Source organism: Gobio gobio (genome assembly GCF_949357685.1).
Source record: "Gobio gobio genome assembly, chromosome: 7".
Lineage (NCBI taxonomy): Eukaryota > Metazoa > Chordata > Actinopteri > Cypriniformes > Gobionidae > Gobio > Gobio gobio.
Window position 1 is genome coordinate 24,872,241 of NC_137103.1, and position 15,240 is coordinate 24,887,480.

General features: G+C 38.6%; 2 protein-coding genes across 2 annotated transcripts; both read right to left on the reverse strand.

Annotated features, from left to right (window-relative positions):
• Positions 1-3,171: 3,171 nt before the first annotated feature.
• Positions 3,172-7,737, reverse strand: LOC307129354 (tubulin alpha chain-like). The gene is made up of 4 exons (XM_079821697.1): positions 7,685-7,737; positions 4,740-4,962; positions 4,364-4,512; positions 3,172-4,258 (listed from the first exon to the last, which is right to left on the reverse strand). The coding sequence occupies exons 1-4, from the start codon at positions 7,685-7,687 to the stop codon at positions 3,281-3,283; spliced, it is 1,353 nt and encodes a 450-aa protein (XP_079677823.1). The 5' UTR covers positions 7,688-7,737; the 3' UTR covers positions 3,172-3,280.
• Positions 7,738-8,302: 565 nt separating this feature from the next.
• Positions 8,303-10,887, reverse strand: LOC307129355 (tubulin alpha-1D chain-like). Its single transcript, XM_079821698.1, has 4 exons — positions 10,839-10,887; positions 10,348-10,570; positions 10,095-10,243; positions 8,303-9,986 (listed from the first exon to the last, which is right to left on the reverse strand). Exons 1-4 carry the CDS (start codon positions 10,839-10,841, stop codon positions 9,012-9,014), a joined length of 1,350 nt encoding a protein of 449 aa, XP_079677824.1. The 5' UTR covers positions 10,842-10,887; the 3' UTR covers positions 8,303-9,011.
• Positions 10,888-15,240: the final 4,353 nt, after the last annotated feature.

The window sequence follows — 15,240 nt, forward strand, 5'->3', positions numbered from 1 at the left end:
TCCACCACTGAAGGGCGGTTGAGTGCCTCCCACAGCCGCTGCTTGATCTTCAGTCCCAGTTCCAGACTGTAGCGACGGCACCGTCCACTGCGTGTCTTCAGCATGGGCTCCACCACAGAGCGGTAGATGTCCTGGTATTCCTCCACGCTGTAGCCGTGGATGGAGACAGGCTCTTCCTGCTGACACACGTCCACTGAAGAGACCCAGGCTGCTGGACGTGGACGGATGTCAGGAAGGACAGCAGCGTTCTTCACGTAGCGCTCTTCCAAACCTGTGGGACTTTGAGCTTTCTCAGAGATGCAGCTGTAAGAGTGATCTCTCAGGTGTTTGGGAAGAGCCCTGGTTCTTCTCTGGCGACGCTGCTTCATGATGATGACTGTAGAAACACTTTCCAAACTGGACAAACTGATAAAACTTACCAAATTGTAGAGTTGTGAAGAGTTTGTAGCACGTGTGATCAGGCTTCAAGGCTTCAGAAATAGTTGTGTTGATTTCAAATATCAACTCGATATTATTCAACTGACATAGAATGATGAGGCTCATTTAAATGTAAACAACACTTGATATCAGCAGTAAGTCTATCAGAGCAGCATGAGCTCTATGTTACATGTACTATATGCTTCTCAATTAACATCATTACCATTATATATCTCATTTATATTTATATATATATATATATATATACACTGTCCAGCTTATTGGTGGAGAGGAGACAGAGCAATGAAGCCAATCAGTATATGGGGATGATTAGGAGGCCATGTTGGACAGAGGCAAATGGGCAAATATGGCCAAGATGCCAGCGTTAAACCCCTACTTGTTTACAAAAGACATCCTGGGATTTTTAATATAATCTCATCTGTGTGTGTAATGGTGTTTCTTAAGGCCAGCATCGCTATTAGGAACTGCTCTGTTTGTGGTTAATGAGTGAATCTGTGTGTTGGCGCATCTTTTTCAGCAACACTTGACCCATTAATACTAACTTACTTATTATTCTATATCTATTTTTTAAATGTTACGTGTCGTGTATTTTACTAGGCAAACTGGGACTGGTCACAGCACTTACATGCTGCCCTACTGTTTCTTTCATTGCTTCTATTGCTTTCCTCATTTGGAAGTCGCTTTGGATAAAAGTGTCTGCTAAATGATTAAATGTAAATGTGTGTTGAATGGATCTTTTAAGATAACAAATCATTCTTGCACTATCTTTTGCTCACTGAAGTCTCTTCTTTTTAAAGCACACAAAAGAGTAAACACAACTACAAGCCAAGTATACTTAGAATTCTCGATCCAAAGATTGAGTACAAGTATAGGCCAAATATACTTAGACTTTTCTGTCAGTATGTCAAGTAGGCCTATACTTAAGTGCAATTTTAACTATATTTCTGAGAAGTATACATAAAACGTACACTGAAAGTAGGGGAGAGCAGGGCACTGCCACGGGGTTAGTTTTTCTACACATGCCAGGATGTCGAAACGTTCTCGTATCCTGGTATCCGTGTATTTACTCATGTTTCTTGTGTTTATTTAAAACTAGACAAATCTGATATTATTTTAATCTTAAATCTGTTATTTAACCGTTGAGGTCGTTCTTTAATGTAGATCTAACCAGCAGAAGACACACAGGTTAAATCCCTGTTGTGCAGGGCATGTTGTAACACTGCGTTACAATGTGCCCGTAGAAATATGCTATTATATTCTATACTTTTATGATAAACCATGAGAAAAAGGCGAATAAAGACTGAGAGTCAATGTTCAGAATTTATTAATTATCATTATGTTTTGAACTATGCTGTATAGCTGTGTTCTGCAGTGTGTTTGTTGTCAAACTCACAAATTTGCATATTTTTAAAAAAGTTAATAATTGTATTTTATTGACAAAATATTCTAGTTTGTCTTGGATATTTTGTTGATTATATCAGATAACATTTTAAGCTGTCTTATGGTTATGTTACAGTGTGCACCTCACATATTACATAAAGAAAAAAGTATACATTTATTAATGAAACAAAACCACATAATTGTACTAGACGTGTGAAATTAGTGTGGGAAAAAATAATAAATACTCTGAACACCAAGTGGATTTTTACAAACTAAGAAAGTCAAAAAGCGTTAGGTTGTGCCCTGCTCTCCCCTATACTTTCTTATTTAAAGAAGTATACTAGCACACTTGAGATAACTTCTTTTTCATAAGGGTAGTGCTGGCTAGTTGATGACTAATTGTTAATCATTTATATTTATGTCAGATTTCAGTAAAAACCTATTTAAGCCTATAATCCTTTGTCTAGAACATGGACCTATCTCTCCTTAAATAGGTGTTTTGACCAGTAGCATGTAAACTGTCATGTTAAAATAACACAATGGTCCATAAATCTGTACTTTTAATTCTCTATACACTAAAATTAAGTATTTCTGTACTTTTACTCATAATATAAAAGGAGCACTTGCACTTTTATTAGATATATCTCATTAGGGTATCTGTATTGTACTCACTTACTTTATTTGTGTGCTACATCCACCAAAGAGCGCATTTCTACAATGGGTAAATGGCACTGTTACATTTTTGTGTGCTGCTGCATTCATAACACTAGGTGTCAGGATAAGACTAATACACTATCCCCCGGTTTATGCCATGGGATGGGCAGTGGCTAACTGCCCATCCCATGGCATTTCTGTTGTCAGCTCTGTATCTGTGTATTCTGAATGATTAAAGGTAGTAGATGTTTTACCAGTGACCACGTTTTTGAGGCTTCATAAATGTGTCAAATGAACTTTTCCCTGAATGTGGAAATATAAAGAAGCATTTGAAGAAAAAAAAAAGATTTAGTGCAACCATCCAACTGCCATTTAGATGAATGGGAATGCCAACAGATGGTTCTTTCCAAATATTATAGACTTCCTTGATGCCTACTGATATTTTATTGCCGTCATTCAATTTCGAACTTAAAAACAAATTCTATTGCTATTTTTATGATTTCTTTATCTTGACCACTTTATTATTTTTAGTCAATGGAAATAAATCACTGAAGGGATAATAATTATTTACCAAGTAACGCTTGAAAAAAGTAAATATTAAATATATTCTTGCTGAACTGAAAAAAAAAACTAAATAAAAGAGGTATTATGTTTGAGACAAGTGAGAAAACACAAAATAATTCTTTTTTTTTATTGTTTACATTTTATACATGTAAAACCAATTGTACTGTAAATGGAATTTCAAGTAATTATTTTTGCAAAGATCATAATGATCAGATTTTATTTTGCTGGGCCGCTAAGTAGAACTTTAATATTCTTCTCCTTCTTCATCCTCATCTCCCACGCTGTCAGTGCCGACTTCTTCATAATCTTTCTCCAGAGCTGCCATGTCTTCTCTGGCCTCTGAGAACTCTCCTTCCTCCATTCCCTCGCCCACATACCAGTGCACAAAGGCTCTCTTGGCGTACATCAGGTCAAACTTGTGGTCTAGACGAGCCCAGGCCTCAGCAATGGCTGTGGTGTTACTCAGCATGCAAACGGCTCTCTGTACTTTGGCCAGATCTCCACCAGGAACCACCGTTGGAGGCTGATAGTTGATGCCTACTTTGAATCCAGTGGGGCACCAGTCAACAAACTGGATGGTGCGTTTGGTCTTAATGGCAGCGATGGCAGAATTGACGTCTTTGGGCACCACATCTCCACGATACAGAAGACAGCAGGCCATGTATTTACCATGTCGAGGATCACATTTGACCATCTGATTAGACGGCTCAAAGCAGGCATTGGTAATGTCAGCCACAGACAGCTGCTCATGATACGCCTTTTCAGCAGAGATCACTGGAGCGTATGTAGCCAGAGGGAAATGGATACGTGGGTAGGGCACCAAGTTGGTTTGGAACTCGGTGAGATCCACATTCAGAGCTCCATCAAATCTCAGCGAGGCCGTGATGGAGGACACGATCTGCCCAATGAGCCTGTTGAGATTAGTGTAAGACGGACGCTCAATGTCCAGGTTTTTACGACAGATGTCATAGATGGCTTCGTTGTCCACCATGAAGGCACAATCGGAGTGCTCCAGGGTGGTGTGGGTGGTCAGGATGGAGTTGTAGGGCTCCACCACCGCTGTGGACACTTGAGGAGCAGGATAGATGGCAAACTCGAGCTTGGACTTCTTGCCGTAGTCGACAGAGAGACGCTCCATAAGCAAGGAGGTGAAGCCAGAGCCAGTACCTCCACCAAAGCTGTGGAAGATGAGAAATCCTTGAAGGCCAGTGCACTGATCAGCCTGCGGATTTGAAGTAAATCAGCTTATTAGAAATTACATTTCATAATCATTAATGCTTCTAAGTCAAATTCAATTGGGGGGTTGCATTTTTTTTATAAACCTCACCAGTTTGCGAGTTCTGTCCAGCACTAGGTCAATGATCTCTTTACCAATGGTGTAATGACCACGGGCATAGTTATTGGCAGCATCTTCCTTGCCTGTAATTAGTTGCTCCGGATGGAACAGCTGGCGATATGTGCCTGTGCGCACCTCATCTGAAGAGGGAAAAAAACTACTTTAAATTCCTATTTTTGTTTTATTCTCATTAGCAAATAAATAATAATAATTAAAAGTAAATCTACATGGTCCAACAGTATTTTTTATTTGAATTCTTCTTATAAGAAAAGATATGTTGCTTTTCCAATATTTTATATTTTTATGTATTCAAATGTTTTCATGATCATTTAAATTGATTTTATTCTGTTCCTCAGGTTCAACTTACCAATCACAGTGGGTTCCAAATCAACAAAGATGGCACGTGGAACATGTTTCCCTGCTCCTGTCTCACTGAAGAAGGTGTTGAAGGAATCATCTCCTCCTCCTATTGTCTTGTCACTGGGCATCTGTCCATCTGGCTGAATACCATGCTCCAGACAGTAAAGCTCCCAGCATGCATTTCCCATTTGGGCCCCAGCTTGGCCAACATGCATAGAGATACACTCGCGCTGGAGAGAGAAGGAAGAACGGTAAAGTATATAAAATATATAAGCATCAGCTATACATATATTTACTACTCTAACATCGAGTGGCTGTCTAAGAATTTAAACATACATAAACATGAGCTTTTTATATATTAAAGGTCATAGTAATATACGAATATCCTGTACATTTCAGAGCTGAAAACTTAATTGTTAGTCAAAGAAAAGCTTTTATTGAAACCGGGCTCAGCAAACGATCGATTTCAGAATGTGCCACACCTTGACGTCATCGTGTGGTGAAGCACCGCCTCAACAGAAGAAGAACAATGCCTGATTCTGTAGCCCCGCCCATTGTCTCGTGCCACTAACATGACATAGGCCTACATAGAGCTAAACCGCATTAAATTTCCAAGCAATAAACAGACCGCATAAGCTTCATTCGGATTCCAATATTATGAATGCATGGATGAACTTTATTTTTAATGAATATCCAGCTCACGTGGGGAAGACAATGTGCGTCTGTTCCTTAATTTCACCACGGAATCGTTTGTAAACAAGAGACTGGATTTGCAGACAGGATGAGATTACATGAATGAATGAAGCAACACACTAAATTTTTTATATGTGATAGTATTGCATTGTTACCGATAATATTGATTATGTGTACATGTCTAACTGAACATAACTTAGCGCGCTGTTAAAGCCTGAAGAATCCTTTATTTTTGGTGTTGTGGTTCATTGCGATTCGGGATCAGACTCGGACATGTTTATGGGCCAGTGCTTGCAAAGCCCAACGTCCAATGTGTTTTTCAGATGGGCTACCAAAACGTAAGCCTGGTCTGCCAACGGGCTATCTTAAATAGTGAAATAACATTCCTTTCTTGATGTGCGTTGTTCAGTCGCTTGACTTGATATTTGAAGGGTGTGGTTCGCAGTTATATATTGATCGGGCAGACCAAGTAACGTTAATAAAATATAACATTCCAATGAATCGCAGGTGGATGAGAAATCAATCATTGTGTTTGTTTGATAAAGACATTTTGCGCGCCCTATGGGCGATTCATTCCAGTTGCCGTTTCCCCACTGACCACGGGGGAGCTGAAGCTCATTAAATATGCAAATCTTATCCAGTCCTAGCCGTGGGCATTTACTTCCAAGTCAGTGCGGCACGCCCATTTAATCTGAACGTTTCTTGAGACAGCCTCAAAACCAGGGCCGGATATAGCCTATTACTTATTCATTAGGATGTTTTTGAATGTAAAAACCATGCGAATGTCATAAGTTGACCTCAGACAACAGTATACAATAATAAAAAAAAGTCAGTTCATGACCCCTTTAACTATCAGGGGGCCAGGTCCTCAGCAAATTTCCTAAGGGGCCTCAAGGTGACTTAATATTAGGCAAAATAAGCTTTAAAATAAGCTAAAACAAGTAAAAATCTAAGTATTCCTTGTTTTATGATGTCTAGATCTGGAAAAATCATGTTAATTACTAAAATCTTAAAATGCAATTAGCATTTTTATAATGAAAATTCATTAAAGGCAATAAAATGTTTTTTTGTATAGAAACTTATATATTTGTAAAACATTATTATCCAGTAAATCATGAACGTCATGTACATACATTGGTTTAAAAGAGTGTGAAGCCTGAAGAACATTCCGCTCCTAAATTCTGAAATTATAATGATTTATCTTTTAATTATAATTATTTTAGTTGCTTTTTGTAATGTAGAGAAACTAGACCTTTAAAATACGTTTTGAAAACAAAACTTCAGGGGCCTTCGTGTTTTTTGTGTGGACAGTGAGACATCTTGGAGTCAAAAAGGTGGAGAACTACTGGACTAGATGCGTTCTTTCATTGTTTTGCACGAGTCATTTTTATAGTTAAGTCTGTTATTTTAATTGTTAACACGCTAGCTGAGCTCACTCAAAGCTCAGTACTGTAACAATGAATTTTCATGAACATGAATTTTCCCAAGCTTTTGGACCTATATTGTTCAATGTAGAACTCAGTTTCTTTTCTATTATATTGACATGCGTGTTGAGTAATCATTTGAGTACAGCAGAAGAGACTGAGTGAGTTCCTTGAAGGCCTCAGTCCACCCCCTCCCTGTCCCAGCTGTACACCCTTCTTTGTGTAATACAGAGAAATCTCACCCAGGCCTTTTCACTAGAACAGATCTATCTATTATTCTGCTATGCTCCAGATTTTGTCACTCATGATCTCATCTACTAATGCCTCTTTGTATGTCAAAAAGACATGAATGTATTCATTCTCTGAGTAACAACTGCATTTTCATGCTGTAGTTCCCCTTTTCTCCTCTTTAGTTGACAGAGGTTCAGTGAGCTATTTTGGTTCTGCAGATCCGCCAAACATAGATAAATGTTATATTCAGAAAAGGCGAAGTAGGCTATTGGAGTTTCCTGCTGACATGTGTGTCATAGTCTGGGATGAGGCTTTGAAGGCCATAGCCACATCCTCTGTATAATGAGAAGCCAGCTTTGTGCCTGAAACGTTGCATGGCGTAATGCTTCATTCTTGACCACTTTCATAAAAACGTGTTTCGAGTTTAACTACAGTGCTACTAACTATGTCTTTGACACAAAAAATAACACATTCATGTAAGAGAGTTATCAAAGGCGTGTCATAGAGTTTACTGAAATCTCCTAACATAAATTATAAAGAAATGTACATATGTAATATTTTGAAAAGATTAGAATTAAGAATCGATCAAGCACTAAGAACTTACCATCTTGTCAGATTTCCCTTCAGGCCGACTTGAGGATTCGGAAAAGAGAAGGCAGATGTGGAGAAGAAAGGAGAGGTGGGGTTTTTATAGAGAGGGAGGAGGAAGGGAGGGGGTTAGCAGGAAGTGGGATCGCCCGTTAGAGAGAGGATAGTCACTCAGAAGGGCCGTCCTTCCTACACAAGCGTAGTCTCTTGGGATTTTGGGGTCTGTGAAAACCATCTGGCCCCTTTAGTAGCTTTTTGGGCATTCGATAATACTAAAAGATGCCAGCGAGGATTTCTACAGGCTATATGTCAAAATTCTTAACAACTGCAGGAAAACTGATATCTTGACTTTTGTTTTGTAATATAACGCTTACAGCGGGATATTCTTTGTGATTCCTGCATGACGAAAAAGCATGTTCGAAGACTTCAGGGTGAAATTGTCATTTCATATCAGTAATTACTTCACAAGTCTTTTGTGTGAAAGACAACTTTTGTGTCGCAGTACTGTAAACGTTGCCCTATATTCGCCCTATCTCAGTGTTTACAAAGCAAAAAGAGCACTATTGACTTTGTTTTTCAATGGTTTTCTATAGACATGGTTCTTGCTATAAAGAAATAAAATGAACACACAGGCCCAATTGTCATAAGACTTTAATTTCTGTGCTACAGTGAAAGCGCAGACAATATCCAGCCTCTCATACTGATGCCCATTGACATGTGCAAACAGCTGACTCATGAATAACAGCTACAGCAGGTGGTCATTTTTGTGCTGCATAGACAACAGTGGGGGGAGGGGTGTAATGCTGGAAAATATTCTGTTTTGCCTGTAGGCCTTTATCACTTTTGCGTGTGCAAATATACACAGATTTTAAACAGATAACATGTCCAACAGTATATCATGAAAAGAGTGCAGGTTTAATAACACAATTGTTGTAGAAAGAGCTTATTTCTAGGCTTTTGACTCCCTAGGATTTTCCCAATTAATATGTACTTTTTAATAGATTTAACTTTTACCTAAGAAATAAAATGTAGAAAGAGAATTGCAACATTTAGTTAATGTGTTAGCATTAGGTATCATGTATTAACTATATTTTTTACAGCATTTATTAATGATTTAATTGTTTGTTTGTTCATAATTCATTAAGGTGTTCATTTACACATCTTAAAATGTTCAAATATATTACTATATGTATGAATAAATGCTGTTAGCTATTGCATTAACTAATATTAGCATATATAATCTCATTATAAAGTGATAGAAAAGAATGTATAGTCCCCAAAAATAACATATTTTAGCAGATAAAAATAATATCTGATTACCCTGAGACTATAAAAAATGGAATTTAAAATTCCACTCCATCCTCATCATCTCCGATGCTGTCAGTGCCGACTTCTTCATAATCTTTCTCCAGAGCTGCCATGTCTTCTCTGGCCTCTGAGAACTCTCCTTCCTCCATTCCCTCGCCCACATACCAGTGCACAAAGGCTCTCTTGGCGTACATCAGGTCAAACTTGTGGTCTAGACGAGCCCAGGCCTCAGCAATGGCTGTGGTGTTACTCAGCATGCAAACGGCTCTCTGTACTTTGGCTAGATCTCCACCAGGAACCTGCATTGGAGGCTGATAGTTGATGCCTACTTTGAATCCAGTGGGGCACCACTCAACAAACTGGATGGTGCGTTTGGTCTTAATGGCAGCGATGGCAGAATTGACGTCTTTGGGCACCACATCTCCACGATACAGAAGACAGCAGGCCATGTATTTACCATGTCGAGGATCGCATTTGACCATCTGATTAGACGGCTCAAAGCAGGCATTGGTAATGTCAGCCACAGACAGCTGCTCGTGATACGCCTTTTCAGCAGAGATCACTGGAGCGTATGTAGCCAGAGGGAAATGGATACGTGGGTAGGGCACCAAGTTGGTTTGGAACTCGGTGAGATCCACATTCAGAGCTCCATCAAATCTCAGCGAGGCCGTGATGGAGGACACGATCTGCCCAATGAGCCTGTTGAGGTTAGTGTAAGACGGACGCTCAATGTCCAGGTTTTTACGACAGATGTCATAGATGGCTTCGTTGTCCACCATGAAAGCACAATCGGAGTGCTCCAGGGTGGTGTGGGTGGTCAGGATGGAGTTGTAGGGCTCAACCACCGCTGTGGACACTTGAGGAGCAGGATAGATGGCAAACTCGAGCTTGGACTTCTTGCCGTAGTCGACAGAGAGACGCTCCATAAGCAAGGAGGTGAAGCCAGAGCCAGTACCTCCACCAAAGCTGTGGAAGACCAGGAAACCTTGGAGGCCAGTGCACTGATCAGACTTTTGGAAGAGAGGAGAAAGAAACTTACCAAAAAGACTTTACTTTGGCTTAGAAAGTTCTACAGTCATTTTACAAACTTAACAATAAATCAGACCAAAAAATATTACCAGTTTGCGAATACGATCCAAAACTGAATCAATGATCTCCTTGCCGATGGTGTAGTGTCCCCTGGCATAGTTATTGGCAGCATCCTCTTTTCCAGTGATGAGTTGTTCTGGGTGAAAAAGCTGGCGATAGGTGCCTGTCCGTACTTCATCTGCATTCATAGAAAGCTGAACGTTTCAATCTGATTTTTTTCATCATCGTGGTATTCAAAATATGCTATTTTAAACCATTTGTAAACCAAAAATATTCCCATACCAATCACAGTGGGTTCCAGATCAACAAAGATGGCACGTGGAACATGTTTTCCAGCAGCCGTCTCACTAAAGAAAGTGTTGAAGGAATCATCTCCTCCTCCTAATGTCTTATCACTGGGCATCTGTCCATCTGGCTGGATACCGTGCTCCAGACAGTAAAGCTCCCAGCATGCATTTCCAATCTGTGCTCCAGCTTGGCCAACGTGAACGGAAATGCACTCACGCTGCAGAATGAGCAGAAAATAATATTAAAAAATAACATTAAAATCATGTGTAATATTAAAAAAAGGGTAGCACTTTATTCTACAGTCCTGTTCCCATGTACATAAGTACTTATTAAAGTTATAATAACTGGGTAATAACTAGGTACTACCTCAAAACCTAACCTTAATCCATGTAGTTACCTTATATTACCCAGTACTTTCTTATGTAAGTACATGTACGTGCACGTACTGTAAAATAAAGTGCAACCCAAAAAAAGTTATGTGTTACCATATTGTATTTTGTCTTCCAGCCGATGCTCAGGGTTCGGAACGAAGCTCTAAATGTTTCAAAGTCTGACACAGAACATATTTATACCTGGAGCATCATGCGGTAACTGTTCTCTGTAACAAGAGAAGTCACTGATGTCGATACTATCTTCAGGCTGAAAAAGGAGGAAGACAAAAAGAAAAATGAGGTTAGCGCCTCCTACACTCAGAGGAATAGTTTATTGTTAGGGCAAGATATAACTGAATAGACTGGTGAACAATATTACGAAAACCTTCTTTGATTCTCTGGGGAACATTCTGACAAAAGCACAGCTGAGCAAATATATGCCTTTACATGCGCAAAATCTTGGTTCATGTATTCTCAACACAAAGAAGAATATATCTAAGAATTTGTAGGTTAGTCATGCAGAGAGGAAGCACTTTCATGCATTAATAATGGCTCCTCTTATTTCAGAGAGTAGTAATGTGATACCCTTTGTGTGTGTGTGCTTTGAATGAGGTTTGTTGCAGGAGATTGAAAAATAGTGATACAATAGTTGCTCAGATTGAATTGTATAGATACTGGGAACTATATACCTTAATTTTTTCTTTTATGTGGCTTCCTGAAAATCGCATATGAGAGCGCATGTCACATACCTTTTCTTGTAACCTGAGTATCTGCTGCGATGGCAGAGCCTGTGCTGCTCAGCCAACTGTGAAGAGAATTAAGAGGATTTTATACTTCGTAATTTATCAATTTCATGTCTCTGTGACTACATGTATCTTTTTACAGAAGTGTCTGCCTCCAGAGCAGTGTTAAAAATGACTGTACGGGGATCACAAGCAAGACATTTACTCTTAATGTGTGTGTAGTAGAAGATCAGATTTCATGGTTTAATGCTCTGCTTCCAGCCTCTCTCTGGCATTTATTGTTCTTGCAGAGCCATTCCACCGAATTGGTGACATTTCTGCCCCCGGGACATTATATGTACAAATATGCCTGAAAATTAACTCTAAAATACATTTTGTTATTAAGCCTAGTGTCCTGCACATTAATCTAACTGAAAATGTGAAATATATCATTTGAAACATTAATACAAATCTAAAACACTGAAAACAATTGCATTTGTTACCTGTTCCCACTATCTAACACACTATTTTAACACAAATATAATGATTAAAATCCTCTTAAATATTTTCTTTTTAATTATTGTTTGTACCCCCCCCCCAAATCTATAATATTTGAGATAAAATGCACATTTTAGTCTCCATTTTTTCACTCAGTCCTATTACCCTAACACACTTCCCCTCTCTGGAAAACTGGGAACATTCCACAGTACACATTTTCAACATGATATTTGAAGGCCTAAAGTATGTGGTCTTATTTTCTTTTCTGTATATTTGATGATATTGTAACTACTATTGTAACTGGGAAGGTCAATCTTAACATACTGACCTGGGTAGGGTTGCACCAGCCTTTTGGAAGTTTTTAATTAATTGTAACGTAAAGTCCACACTAGAGCCTCAGTAGCTAGTTTGTAACTAACTCTTGCACCATTTGTTCTTACGGCAAAACGTAGCTAATATGTCGTAAGCTCTCTGTTAATGCGTAAGTTTACAACTTAGTCTAGTTTTGATGTAAAGTTAAAGGGATAATTCACCCAAAAATGAAAATTCTGTCATCATTTACTCACCCTCAAGTAGGGAAAAAATACAATGGTAGTGAATGGTTGCTCTATCTGCTTTGTTACAAACATTCTTCAAAATATCTTCTCTTGTGTTCAGCAGAACAAAGAAACTCATACAGGTTTGGAACAACTTGAGGGTGAGTAAATGATGACAGAATTGTCATTTTTTGAAAATTATCCCTTTAAGTTACGCAAGTTACAACCTATGCACTACTAAATATTTTTGTGTTGCACCATTAAACTTAGTTGAAGCGTAACTATGTACAAACGAAATATTTACGGAAGCCTGTACTACATGACAGACTTCAATTCATCAATTGATAGAATATGATAGATCAATTGAATTCCTATTTATACACGCTTGTTATTGTGACGTCAGTGCAACTGGCTATAAATATGTAGCGTCTCTTCATGATCATAAAGTAGCCCAAATGATCATTAATATGGTCTTGAATTGATTTTTGTTGTAATCTCTATGAGCCTAAATGAATAGGCCTACAGTGTTTACATTTATTCATTGTTCGCTAACTGCATGTTTTGAATAGGCTATGTACATTTCTGAAATACATAACTTGGACAGTGGACACAGTCACCCTGATAACAGATCGCTCTAAATTGTAATGCAGACACATTCATTTTCTGTAAGGCTGCTTTGAAACGATATACTTGTGAAAAGCAATATACAAGTAAAAGAATTGAATTGAGAATTCAGTTGAAATGTTGAGCTGGGTATTAGCCTACCAGTTTCTTTGGTAATGATATGTAAACAATGTCGCTATACATTAACCCTAAAACAGGCAACGTAACCCACGAGTTACATACTCTTTAGTGTCTTGTTTGGGGCATAAGAAAGATGTTTTCATCAATTCCTTTTATCATTTATCATAGCCTGGTCTGTCTTGAGTATGCTGGTCAGCCTGACCTAAACCCAACATTGGTGTCATTGGTGTAGGACATTCAGATTTTGTGATAAATACATTTATATTAATCTTACTTTTTTCAGAAAAAAAAAGCAAAACAACTGCTAATTGTAATTGTGAACATTGTCTTAAGATGTTGAAAAAGAAAAGTAAGTCATGCTCATACTGTTATTTACTGCATTTTGAAAAGTATGTAGGTATGTTGCCTTTTTAGGGTATAAAAAAAGGATTATCCACAGTATTGACAATGAATGGTGTTTCAAGGTAAACTGGGCTTCCTATACTGTTCATTGGATTATTGCGAATTCTGGGGTGACAAGTGAGGGGTCGGTTGTGGGTGGTGGGAGGGCCAGTAGAAATCTCGTTCCTGGACCAGGGCCCTTAGGGAAGACCCTTATAGGCCCTCCGGGCCTCTGGGCCCACTGTACGCAGTTCCCCTTCTAAAAAAATGGCAAATGTTAATATTCACATGTAAAACTGATATTATTACTTTTTGTTGACTGCAGCTTTGCATTTTTATCTAGATATTTTCTTGCAGAGTTTCACACACTCATGTTATGGTAGAACATGGGTGTCCAACCCTGCTCCAGGGCTACCTTCCTGCAGAGTTGCAAGAAAATAAAAAAAATAATAATTCTCTGCAAGTAGTTAAAAATGCATAGATATAGTCAACAAAAAGTAATAATATCAGTTTTACATGTGAATATTAACATTTGCTAATTTTTTTAAACTCAAACTACAAAGATTGAGAAGGGGGACTGCGTACAGTGGGCCCAGAGGCCTGGAGGGCCTATACGGGTCTTCCCTGAGGGCCCCGGTCCTGGAACGAGATTTCTACTGGCCCACCCACAACCGACCCCTTACTCGTCACCCCGGAATTCGCTATAATGCAATGACCAGTACAGGGAGCATTGTCAATACTGTGGATAATTATTTTTTTATACCCTAAACAGGCAACGTGTAGGCCTACTGGGAGTTACAACTAGCCTAATAAAATCTACATCAAACTACATCAAATATTTAAAAAAAAAATTCCTTTGGATATGTTTTACTTAAATCCAGATTAAATAAGAAGTGACATGAACTTATGTTTTGCTGATCATTTTCTAGTCGTGCCTGTTTAAGGTTTAAGTAAAAGACAAGTATGAGATTTCCCGCTCGTGGAGACGTAGCGAGGATATTCAGTTGAAGTTCACGTTTAGGCCTATTTTTATAGCGCTTTTCACAGTACATATATAATTTCAAAGCATCCGCAATCCCGTGATGAATCTTCACTGCCTACAACTGTCGATGTAGAGAAAAGAGTGCGAGTACTCTGACCGCTTTGGGTTAGTATAATGTAGGCTACTATGTACTTTTTTTTACTTTTCAGTGTTGTCCATGTATTATTTGTAGGCTATATTGTAGCCTTATAGACACCCCCCCCCCCCCCTCTTTGTTCTGCTGAACACAAAAGAAGATATTTTGAAGAATATTTGTAACCAAGCTGAAAGAGCGACCATTGACTACCCCAGTAGGGAAAACAATACTATGTTAGTCAATGGTTGCTTTATCTGCTTTGTTACAATTATTCTTCAAAATATCTTCTTTTGTGTTCAGCAGAACAAAGAAACTCATACAGGTTTGGAACAACTTGAGGGTGACATCCCCTTTAACATCTCTCTCACTTTAACCTCATTCAACTTTACTGCTTTGGTTGAACTCCAACGATGCGATAAGTTATACTGGCTCCTGGCGGTTGCAAAAGGTAAACGACAGACATGACATAATCGAATAAACAGTGCGTTTAGTAATTTGACCAGCAGATGGCAGAAAA